The sequence below is a fragment of the Sorex fumeus genome, unplaced genomic scaffold, assembly GCF_029834395.1.
Source record: "Sorex fumeus unplaced genomic scaffold, SorFum_2.1 ptg000122l, whole genome shotgun sequence".
NCBI lineage: Eukaryota > Metazoa > Chordata > Mammalia > Eulipotyphla > Soricidae > Sorex > Sorex fumeus.
Window position 1 is genome coordinate 49299844 of NW_026606179.1, and position 12657 is coordinate 49312500.

The 12657-nt window shown below is 45.8% G+C and overlaps 1 protein-coding gene across 1 annotated transcript in view; it reads left to right on the top strand.

The window, feature by feature from the left end:
- The first annotated feature begins 2160 nt into the window (after positions 1-2160).
- The window catches only part of PHAF1 (phagosome assembly factor 1), a 35670-nt gene continuing 25173 nt past the window's right edge, over positions 2161-12657 (top strand). The window contains exons 1-2 of the mRNA XM_056136022.1: positions 2161-2466; positions 10369-10451. Coding sequence (XP_055991997.1) covers positions 2403-2466; positions 10369-10451 — 147 coding nt within the window. The 5' untranslated portion in view covers positions 2161-2402. The remainder of the gene's footprint in view (positions 2467-10368; positions 10452-12657) is intronic.

Consider the following 12657-nt stretch of genomic DNA (forward strand, 5'->3'; position numbering starts at 1 on the left):
TGGGTGTGTGCTGTCTCGTGGGTATCATACACCTCCTCATGCTTCTTCAAGTAGACAAAACCATGATAAATTTGGAAGTTCTGCTAGGAAACGTAGCTCCACTTCCAAATGTTTCAGTGAGGTTTTGCTGTTTATTTGCTCTGCTAGGGATCAAACCCAGACTTCGTATGTACAAGGCAAAGCACTCCACCACTAAGATTCATTCCTTACCCAACTTTTGCAGTCTTTATAGTCTTTGCCTCCACTCAATGCTTCATGTCTAGGATCGTGAGTTAGGTATCCTCCCTGTTTTTTTGTTGTTGTTTTTGGTTTGGTTTGTGGCCATACCTGACAATACTCAGTCGCTACTCCTGGCTCCAGGCTCAGAAATTACCCCTGGCGGTGCTCTGGGCGCCATATTGGGTGCTGGGGATTGTACCTGGGTTGACCGCATGCAAGGTGGTGTACTATCGCTCTGCTCCCTATGAAGACATTTTCAACAAAGATCACTCTTCCCCAACCTTAGAAATATTTTTCCCAGTTCCCTTTCCCACACCCTCTAGGCCAGCTGTCTAATATTTCCAAAGCTCTTCATTATTGTGTTTACCATGCTTGATAAGAGACAGATATGGTCCCTCTCCATCCCTGCCCAGATTGGTTATTTGTGACATTGTGTGTGCATGCGCTGCCAAATATCAAACCCAGGGCCTCACAACACAATTCAAGTGCTCTACTACTGAGGCATATTCCCAGCCCTGACAATTTCTTTTTTCCATATCCAGCAGCGTTCTGGGTAGTCCTGGTTATGTACCTGGGGATCATTCCTGGCAGGGCTTGGACAACCATATGGGGTGCCAGGGATAGAACCAAGGTTGACAGTGCAAGATCAGCCCCTCATCCTTTGCTGTAGTATCTCTTCATCTCTAGACCTGACAATTTTTTGTCTCTAGAAATGTTCTGTTAAGTATGGCAAATGTTCCTTTCCCATTTCTATTTTCACAGGGAATAAAAACGGCGTTTTTTGCACCTGACTTTTTTTCTCTTACAGCTTCCACATCAGCATACAGGGATATACATCCTTTTGTCACGCTGTCATCTATTAGACATACCACAGTGTAGTTAGCCAATTCCCTCTGCTAGACATCTCAATGACTCAGCTTCGTTTGGGGACTGAAGTATAACAATGCAGGAATGGAAAGACTTCCCCACTTCGAATTTTGAGTTTTCCAAGTTACAGTTTGAGAATTAGTCATGTCATTCTTTCTCTTGCTAAAGACCTTCCTGTATAGGACGACATAATAGAACCTGGGATCTACCCGAAGATCACAAGGACTTGAACTTCTTTAGGCTTCACTCCTTGCAGCTGTAAATTAAGTTGTGATTTTAGGTTTCATATTGGTCTTGAGAACCCGTACTGAAGGCTGACTCTCCAGGAGAACTATCAGGAGAGGAATTTCCTTTAGGTATGGACCCAAAGTCTGAACAGACTATAAGAGCCCCTCCCCTAATTTGTAGCTGAGGAAACTGAGGCATTATGAAAGAGCACCTGAAGTTTGGTACAACACACAAGGTTAGTGAAGAAGCAGATCCAAGTTAGAGCTGCTGGCAGTGGCCTCTGGCTGTCTCAGACGGTAGGTCCGCCTAGCCACTCTTCTTCATCCGGTTCTCTGTCCAACTCCCCCTCTCCTGTCCAGTCCACACGTTAGCATGGGGTTCCTGCTGAGGGAGTGCTGGGGATCATTCCTGGACAATAAAGTCTCTGTTCCAACAAGGCTCCTGAACGCGGCATCTTGCGTCCCTTTTGAGTCTCAGACTTGTGCACCCTCGAAAGTCGCCTTTTGCGTCCGATGAGCCGAATGGAACGTTCGCGTAGCCACAGACAAGTATTGTGCAGCAGTGTCAGGTGTGGGCTGTGTGGTATCCACATCCTCCTATGAAACGGGTGAGGTGTAGTGTGCACTTGCGGGACACCACACCGTCGGAGTTTCCTCTTTCACTGAAGATTTTTCCTTCGCGTCCACTCTCGGGTTTCCCGCGTCGCGGGCCGAGGCGGGGGGGGAGGGGGGACGGGGGAGTCACAGCCTCCGACTCCACCGTGTGCGCACGCGTAACCCCGCCTCGGGCTCCTCCCCCGCGGCGGAAACCCCGCCCCGGCCCCGCCCCCGCCCCACTTTACGGCCGGGCACGCCACTTTTGCTGCAAACGCCCCTGCTACCGCTGCCGCCTCTGTTGCCGCGGCTGCTGCGGGTGAGGTGAGGTGAGGTGAGGTGTTGGACCGGTGCCGCCCGAGACCAAGGAGGAGGTGGAGAGCTGGGCCTCCGCGGGCCGGCCGAGGCGGCGGGTCAGCCGCTGCTTTGTCTCTTCAGCCCCGGTCGCGTCTGCGCCGCCGCAGGGAGGCCGCCCCGGCCCGGCGAGCCGAGCCAATGCTGGATCTCGAGGTGGTGCCCGAGCGCTCTCTGGGGAACGAGCAATGGGAGTTTACGCTGGGTGAGTGTGGGGGTCCTTGCTCCGGACCCCGGAGGTTGACCTGGCGGACTCCCCGCCCTTCCCGCGCCTGCTCTCTGCCCCGACTCCCCAGACCCAGCGGTTCTCCTCCTTTTCCGTCCCCCACTCAGGCTCCAAGGGTTCCGGGCATTGGATCCCCCGTCAGTCTGTGTTGCCCAGCCGGGCAGTGACCGTCCCGGTCTCAGGCTCCCAGAGCCGCGGGGCCTTAGTAGTGGTAATAATAATATAATAATAATAACAGTAATAATGGCTGACACACCCCAAACACTCCTGGCCTGCACCCAGGGACGCCCCGATCGCGTCTGCCTCCGAGGGGGCCCCCGGAGATGGCTTCTGCTCTCGCTCCCACCTTACAGATGGGGAGGCTCAACGCTACCCCCCGGGCCCCCGGCAGTCAACTCGCCTGCGTCTCCCATCGCTCTTCGGGGCTGCCCTAATCAGCTGTCGGGGGAGCTCACCCGGGGAGCCAAGGAGAAGTTTGCGTGTATTGAGCGAACTTCTGACTCTGCCTTTTAACTTTATGGGGCAGCGTGGTGGTGTAACCCTAAACCCAGACCTTGTGAGAAGGGAAGGGTGAGTGGCATGGGGGTGGCGGGCGGGGGGCGGCGGGTGCAGGCAGAGGAGCTTGTCAGGTGGTGAGGGTGCCGCGCAGAGTCGTGGCTGGGTTTGCATGCATCGTTCACCCCCTCCCCAAGGTCTTAGTCCCAATCGGTCGCCCCTTCTCCCCGCCTCCCCCAACGCGTGTTTACTTTGTTCTAGCGCTCAGCGAGGGGGGTGGGGAGCAGGTGTTGGCGCTGTTCGTGCAGGCCTAAACTTTTGTCACCCAGATTGGGGCCCCTGCTCTGCTGGGGGCATAGCTTCCCCTGGAATCTAGAAGGTGCCACCGTGCCGGCAGGGTAGACAGGAAGTGGGACCAAACTGAGTGAGCAGGCCCCTGCTCTTGCCCTCTGTCTCCATGAACAGCCCCCTCGGTTGGTCGAGGAGCCAGTTGTATTGAGCCATCTTAGCCCCCTGTTGTTTGTTTGTCCCTAGGGCTCACATGGGAGGTCAGAACTGTCAGTGCTTCCAGGTCCATTCCTCATGCTGCTGTTGTTTGGCCTCTGCAGTGAGGAAACAACCTCCTGACCCCACCCCTTGACAGCTTGTGCTCATACCAGAACTTCACAGGGCAGAGAGCCACAACCTTGGCTTCAGACCGCGTTTGATGTTGTGACTCAGGTGTGGGTCTCTGTGTCCAGTCTCTTGGTCAAGAGCAGTGATTAGGACATCATTTCGAGACCAGGGCTTCCCCAGAACTGGTTGGAAGCACAAGAGGAGTCAGCTGTTGTTTTGGTACTTTGACTCCCACTTCTAACTTTGACAGTTTTGAGGAATCAAGGGTTTGGATACTCTTTTCTAAAGGAGTTGTGAAATAGCAACTCAAGAGTGAGTAGACAGCGATTGTCTTCCTGGGCGCCAAGATCCATCCAGAGGGTCCAAGCCCTCTTGATTCCTTTTTAGGATCTAAAAAACTACAGTTTAGAATGATATGTCTGAGAAACGAGGTTCTCTAGTCTAGGAATCTAATTCTAAATTCTAAATTAGCTGCGGGAGTTCTGACCTCCCAAGTCCTGTAACTCCCCAGGCTAAAAACAAGGTAAAGACCAGAGAGATGAATGCAGCAGGTAGGATTCTTGCTTCCCCTTGCATATGGCTGACCTGGGTTTGGTTCCTAGCACCACAGTATATGATTCCCTGAGCACTGTCAGGAGTGATCCGTGAGCACAGCCAGATGTGGTCCCCTCATAAACTAGAATGAATTAGAAACAGTAATTCCATTTCTCCCTTTAAATCTTCTTCCTAGCCTGAAACATATGTAAATTGCATTTGAGGCTGAAATGTAAGGTTAGATCAAGAAGGGGATCTGTGCTTTAGAATTAGATTCCTAGACTAGAGAACCAGGCAGTGCTTAACTGAAGGTATCACACTTCTGTTCAGTAATTTCTATTTTCCACAATAGAATGGTAAAGGTAGCAGGGATTTCCTGCTTCCTGGTACTCTGCCCTTCTGAGGATCTGCATTTTGTCTCTAGGTTTCTTTCTGGAATCTGTGCAAATGCAGATGTATCTAACCGTTGCCATCATCCTTCTGGCATCACAATGGGAAGCTACATCCAATTTCTTGGCTGTCTTCCTGGCCTTTGTGTAATGTTGGGAGATTAAGGAAATGCCAGCAAAACAGGACAGGAAAAGGCCAAGAGGAATCTCAGAATGCACTAATGACTTGACCAGTGGTAGAGACAGTACAAATTATAAGTGTTTTCAGTGAGACGGGCTGAAATTGCTGATGTGGAGATCTGTCTGACTTTGTTTTGAAATTAGAAATTGTCTCTAAAAATGCCTTAAGAGGGGCTGGAGTCATAGCACAGCGGGTAGGGTGTAAGCCTTGCATGTGGCCGACCCGGGTTTGATTTCCAGCATCCCATATGGTCCTCCGAGCACCAACAGGAATAATTCCTGAGTGCGTGAACCAGGAGTAACCCCTGAGCATCGTGAGTGTGACCCAAAAAGCCAAAAATAAAAAAAAAAAAAGAGCCTTAAGAAAGTCTTGGAGAATAGCTTTCTCTTAGATTACCTTGCTCCAGAGAGACTAAGGTTCATTCTGGTAAAGGTGGTACATTCTGGTAAAGATAGCTATGGACTTCACTTGCAAGTAAAAGTTGTATGGGATGGGTGTGTGTGTGTGTGTGTGTGTGTGTGTGTGTGAGTAATTTTTGTCTTGGGGCCACACCTGCTGGTACTTGGGCTTACTCCTGGCTCTGCGCTCAGGGATCACTCTTTAGCTGGTTCAGACGTGCAAGGAAAATGCCCAAACCACTTTCTTATTCTCTGGGCCCCAGAGATGGTTTTATTTGGCCCAGGGATGTGTCTTAGTTATAGAATGCCTGCTTTGCAACCATGAGGCCCTGAGTTTGACTCCCAGCATTGCCAGTTGTTGCTGATCCTATCCTTGTGAATTCTCGTTACCAAAAATGTATAAGTACTACAATTCATAGGTGGGACCCCAGATAATCCCAGCAGCTACAAGTGGAAGAGATGGGGAGGAAATGAAAAATGGACTTACAACCAGAAGAACTTGGTTGAATGAATGGAGGAATTACAGAAACAGTTCAATTTATTATAGTGAGGTTAGAGAGTTACGCTATTTAGGGCAGTGTTTCTCAGCCCTTTTCAGATCATAGCACCTTTCCAACTTTTTTCCTTCCTGCGTCCCCCCATCTTATCAGTGGTAGGTCCTGACATGCTATAGTTCCATCTACTGTTTATGTAACTTTTATCTGTGGCCCCCGAGGAATATTATGGGGGACCATGGGATGCCGAATGGCTCAGTTGAGAAACACTGATATAGGATGTTGTGGAAGGGGAGAAGTAACTTGATCTCACCTAGGGGTTCAAAAAGAGATTTTTATCAACCTACTGGAGCCTATATTTCCATTTCCCAGAATAAGAAAGTACGAGGAACACCCTTTCAGAAGTCTGCTGCCTAAATCTAACTTGATCACTCGATCACTTGACTTCCCATTACTCATTGATTTGCTCGAGCAGGCGCCAGTAACGTCTCCATTCATCCCTGTTGCGTGCTAGTGTAACCCAATGAAGACCCATTGTATTTACTGGTTTTGGCAAATCGAATATGCCATGGATAGCTAGGCTCTGCACGGCGTATCTCTGCACAGCGGGTGGGATACTCTCCGTAGCTTGCTAGGCTCTCCGAGAGGAATAGAGGCTTTGGGGGCGGCCTCTAATCGCCCTTACCTAAATCTAACATCTAAACTAAAGGTCTAAAATTAACACAACCCTAAGTAACCCTAACCCAGTGTTTCCCAAACTGGGCCATACTGAATAATAACAACAACAATAATAATAGGTCTGGGATAATAAAAAGTCATTGAGATATGACCCAGAAACTAGGTATTTGACTGAATCAGTGGGTTGGGGTTGGCAGAAGGAAATACTGCCATCTTTAGGTTCTGGGAAAGTTAGAGGAACTGCAGGGAGTGTTGTGATATTGGTAGATTAGATAAAATTGGTGAAGGAGAGGACAGTGAAGGGCAAGAGTATTGAACAGTAAGGTTTTGGTATAGGATCTCTGTATTTTATTTCATTGCTTGTTTTGCTCATTTAGAATTACAGAAATACTAATAATATAAGACCACTTAACTATTATGTCAGGCATGTGATTGGGTTCTGGGAATAGAACAGTCCTCAAGGAAGTATAGAAGAAACTCTAGTGGATAAATAAATAAGAAGGAAGGGTTCATTAAATAAGGTAGTCAAGGAAGTGAAATGTAAGCAATAAGAAGGAGCAAGATGGGGATAGAATAATCCAGTAGAGGGGCTGGAGTGATAGCACAGCGGGTAGAGCATTTGCCTTGCACACGGTTGACCCGGGTTCGATTCCCAGCATCCCATATGGTCCCCAGAGCACCGCCAGGAGTAATTCCTGAGTGCATGAGCCAAGAGTAACCCAAGTATCGCTGAATGTGACCCAAAAAGCAAAAAATCATCATCATCATCATCATCATCATCATCATCCAGTAGAATTAAGAGCTAATGCAAAGGCATACAATATAAAAGATTTTGACAAGTGCTAGGAACAAGAGAAATCATGGTGAGCAGTAGAAAGAAAAGTAAAGGGTCCAGAACAGTATTATATCAGTTAGGGTGTTTGCTTTGCACACAGACCTGTGTTCAATTCCCACAAGCCCGTCGGGAGTGATCCCTGATCACAGATCCAGCAGTAAGCCCTGAGCACAACTGGGTATGGCCCAAAACACCAAAGAAAACAGAAAATTAGAGATAGACAAGGACCAGCATATTCAAGACCTTTAGATGATATTTGGAGTTTATCTTTTTGTAATATGAAAACCAAAGGATGAGATATTTAAGGCATAGCATCTGTGTAATTCAGAAAACTGACCATATGCTCCACACTTTGAGGGCTAGGTAACTGTTGAGTTGGGATGGTGCTCAAGTTTCTTTGCCATATATGTGTAGTTGGTTCTCTTGAGAAGTCTTTCGTAGCCTTCATTTTTTAGTAGCTTTGTGACGAGACTGGTCATTGAGGCTGCTTTGTTTCCTGCTTTGTTGGGTTTCTCTCCAGATGACTCTCTTGAAGATTCTAGGACCAAGGATTTAAGATGAATAGAAAGCAAATAACTCACCCTCAAGAAAGTGTTTTGTTCCATGTGGATCAGAGAAGCCATGTGGCTTTCTTGGCACCAGCTGAGCTTATCTCCACATATATATTTTCCACTCTGGGAGAGAAAGCATAGATACTCCTCCATTTCATGAATGGCAAAGCTAAGTGATGCTTCCGACTCATTTATATTCTCAGTGAACATTCATGAAGCCTCTATTGAGTCGCAGGTCGTAGACTATCAAAGGCTGACAGGTATCTTGCTTCACATCAGAAACCAGCTTTCTGATTCCCTACCACTTTCTACAAACCTTAGAATGGACTCAAATGGAAAGCAGAATTAGGTCATTGCTTAAATATGGATGGACCACATGTTTGTTTGGTTTTGGGGATACACCTAGGAGTACTCAGGGCTGATTCCTGGCGCTTAGGGATCACTCCTGGCAGGCTTGAGGGACCATATGTGGTGCTGGAGATTGAACTTGGGTCAGCTTCTTACAAGGCAAATGTTCCATCTGTCTCTCTGGCCCCAAGATGGGCTATATTTTTAACTTTCTAGTTCTTCATATGTGAGCTTTCCTTTGCATGACTTCTCCTTGAATTAGAGATAAACCAACCTTGAATGTGAGATATTATGTTAGTCCAAGAAGCAAGAATGGTTGCCCTTCCTCCCTTACTCCTATTACCAAACTCATAATCCTCCAGTCCCACTGAATAAATATTTGTTCAGTAGTCACTATGCGGTCAGCCCTGTGCTAGATGCAGAGTGGTGAATAACACCACTGTTTTTGCACTCATGAAGCTATGAGTCTTTGTATTTGGATTGTCTGACACGGTTTCAGTTTGGTTTTCTGTAGGGTGTTTTTTTGTGTTTTTTTTTTTTAATTTTCTGTTTGTTTGTTTTTGAAGCCACACCTGGCAGTATTTGGGGACTACTGCTAGTTCAGGAAGTTGTTCTGGTGGCATCCAGGACACCATGAGATGCTGGGGCTCCAGCCTTTTGAAAGCTATCTCTTTCAACCCCTGTAGGATTTTTTCTAATTTAAAATATAAAAGACCGGTGGGCAGGAAGATAGCTGAAAGGGCTGGAGCCCATGCTTTTATGCAAGAACTTGAGGTTCGGTTCGCAGCACCACATGGTCCCCCCCAGCACTGCTTAAGGGAGTGACCCTTAAGCTCTCCACTGGGAGTAACCCTTCACAGTTGGTATAGCACTAAACGAACACACACACAGTTGGTATAGCAACACACATACACTAAACGAACACACACACACTCTGGAAGCACTCTTTTTTTTGTATTCCCTGTGAGCCCTTGGAATCTTCTCAAGATTATTTAAGAAATGGGGACATCCATAAATCTGTTTATAATGATGAGTTCAAAAACCCCAGGATTAAGGCGTCAAACACTGTTTCTCAACCTTTTCCCTCCAACTGTGGCCCCCTTCTGACCTTGTTTTCTTTCTGTGCTCCACCTCCACCAGTTGGCTCTCTAGTCTCTGTTGTGGCATCTCCATTTACATGATTTTTACCTGTTTGCCCTCTACTCCAATATCCTGAAGGCCCACCTGGATGAGAAATTGATTTTATTTTTAAATATTTTTGAGGTACTATAATTTACAAAGTTATTCATAGCACCCAACTTTTACAATCAACTATGATCAAATTCCATGTGTCTAGTTTTCCTGACCTGAGATCTTAACCCCATCACACCAGTATCAGAGATCACTCCCGCCTGGGCTCTGAGGCCATACGGGGTGCCAGGGACCGAACCTGGATCAGCTGCATTGAAAGGCAAATGCTGTAACCGCTATTCTATCACTCTGGCTCCGAAACTAACTGATTTAAAAGGTAGATAAATAAAGATCCCACCGATTCCTTAATAAAAACTTGCTCTGGTGAGCTCTTGATTTTCTAATTTTTAAAAAACTTATTTTTGTTTTGGTCCATACCTCCGTCCTCAGGACTTAATTCCTGATTCTGAGCTCAGGAATCACCCCTGGAGGGCTCAGGGGACGAATGGGATGCTGGGTTGAAACCCACATCTTTTGCATGTAAGGTAAGCACCGTACCTACTATACTATCTGGCCCTAATTTTTAACTTATTTTTTGTTTGTTTTCGTTTGGGGGATACACATGGTGTAACTCACAGAACTTACTCCTTGCTCTGCACTTAAGGATTACTCTTGGCGGTGCTTGGGGGACCTTATGGGGTGCTGGGGGTGCAGATTGGCCACAAGACAAGCACCCTAACTACTGTATGCTCTATGACCTTGATTTTTAACTTCCTAAGCGAGATTTTGTAAGTCATGTGCTCCTGAAAATTCTCATCTGAGGGTTGAGGAAAATGCCAGAGAGGAAGGAACCTGCCCTTGTCACATGTGATACAGGAAAGAGTAGAAACTAAAACCTCAGTCTCCAGAGTCATGTAGTCAATGCTTTCATCACTGTTCTTTGGTGTCAGCTTACTGTGTCTTCCCAAGTACACAGGGCAAAAGTCCTGTTTCCAGGAATCCTTTTGGCATATTCACTCCTTCCTCTTTTCTTTTTTCTTTCCTTTTCTTCCTTTGATGCCTCCTGCAACTTTATTTTAGCTCATGTTGCTTATGGAACGTTTTGTCTGCTCCTAAAGGTTCTCCTTATGACACGAGGCTTTATTCAGGAACTAAGCCCAAGTAACCTACAGGGTGTCCTTGTTTTATTTCAGGAATGCCTCTGGCTCAGGCAGTAGCTATACTTCAGAAGCACTGTCGCATCATCAAAAATGTCCAGGTTCTCTACAGTGAACAGGTGAGTGGTAGCTGATTTATTTACTGCAGTTGCATCCCTGTTCAATGAGTCACCCTCAGAGGTTGACGCTCCGAAAAGCTAAATGACAGGGATTACTGGGTCAGTATATTTGAATGGGAGAATCCCTGGCAGCATTCAGTTAACCAAGTATTTATGTGTGTATGTATGGACTTGTATGTATATACAATAAACTCATACTTGCTAGGCATGCTTAAGTATATATTTTTTATTCTGGAACTTTTTTTGGTCTTGGTAATCTAATGCTGACAAATTTTGAAGAGTAGTTTTGAACTACACAGGCTATAGATATCCTCAGTGGCTTTTCTGAGAATTTTTTTTTCTTTTTGGGTGACACCTGGCAGTGCTGGCTCTGCACTCAGGAATTACTCAGGCAGTGCTCAGGGATGCTGGGAATCAAACCCGGGTCGGCCACACCCTGCCTGCTGTACTATTGCTCTGGCCCTCTTTTCTGGGAACTTTTTTTTTTTGGGGGGGGGGGTCACACCCAGCAATGCTCAGGAGTTACTCCTGGCTTTGCACTCAGGAATCACTCCTGGCGGTGCTTGGGGGACCATACGGGATGCTGAAAATCGAACCTGGGTCGGCCACATGCAAGGCAAATGCCCTACCTGCTGTGCTATCACTCCAGCCCCTTCTGAGAACTTTTAAGTGTTTGATCATTTTAATTCCATTTATTTCTGTTAGTCTTGTATCCTAAAGCATATAATCTTTTTTTTTTTTGATAAAAGAGTGTTGTAGAGATTAGTGGTTGGTAAAATTTTGGTAAGACTTCCCAAATTAACTAAGAGCATCAGAGTTGAATGTTATTTGTATCCAAAATTATAATCTGCAGAACTACTGCCCACTACCAGCCCAGTGAGGCCCCATGTGAAGTGTCCTTCTGAGGCCAGGAATGCTTAATGCTTCACTCAAGTATTTGGATATTCGTGTAGTGCTTACCACAGAACAAGGGATTTATAGAAGGAGAGCAAGGCCTCCTTTAGCCAGAAATGAAAGGAAACTGAAGTGGTTTCTTAGTTATAAAGTGAAAGAGGATAGCTTCTCATCTTTATTTTACTCAGATCCTGATCTAATCAACCTTTAGTGTTAGACTGTGATGAGACAAATTGCTTGGGACAAGTAGCTATCCAGACGGGGAAATGGACATGTTTCTTGAGCTTATAACCACCTGCACTTTTAGTAAAACCAGATTTGGGCACTCCCAGATTTAAAAACAGGCTTTTTGTTTTTATTTGGGGGGCATACCTGGCTTTTCTTTTTTTTTCTTTTTTTTTTTTCTTTTTGGGTCACACCTGGCGATGCACAGGGTTTACTCCTGGCTCTGCACTCAGGAGTTACTCCTGGCAGTGCTCAGGGGACCATATGGGATGCTGGGAATCAAACCCGGGTAGGCCGCGTGCAAGGCAAACGCCCTACCTGGTGTGCTATCTCTCCAGGCCCCCTGACTTTTCTTAGGGCTTACTCCTGGCTGCACGCTCAGGAATCACTGGAACCATATGGGGTGCCAGGGTTCGAACCTGGGTTGGCCATGGACAAGGCAAGAGCCCTACCCACTGAACTCTCTCCATCCCCTTAGCCAGTTTTTTAAATGAAGTTTATTACTTAGATCACTTACTAATTTTGTTGGCTGTCTTTTTGATAGTAGTTTTAGCACTAAGCTAATATTCTTTAAATATCTTCTAGCAACTGGAATCAATTTTGAATCTAGACCTTGGTTCACATCTCTATTTTTACCATTTCTTAGCTATACAGACTAATAATTTGTCTGGTTTTCTTCATAAGATGAATATAGTTTGCTTTTAATAGGATAATCTTTTCATAAGGTTCAAAAGGAGATGATTTCAGTTTTCTCCATCTTTTTCTTCTCTCTCTCTCTCTCTCATTCTCTTCCTTTCACATCTGTCTCTGCTTCTCATAAAATGCAGAGAATAGTCTGTTCCTACTAAATGTTTTAGAAATACCTTTTGTCTGTAGCAAATTGCACCTTGGAATTTATATGCATATCAAGTAGATCCTATTTTCTTAGAGTGGAAAGATGTTAATACTTTATTCAACTGTTTTTTATAGAGGACTCTCTAGTGCTGAGTTACAGGAAGGACATACTTAAATATCATTTAAAAATTATATTTTGATTCCAGAGATATAAAATATCAAAAAACATTGTTAGGGTGATTTTTTTTTTTTT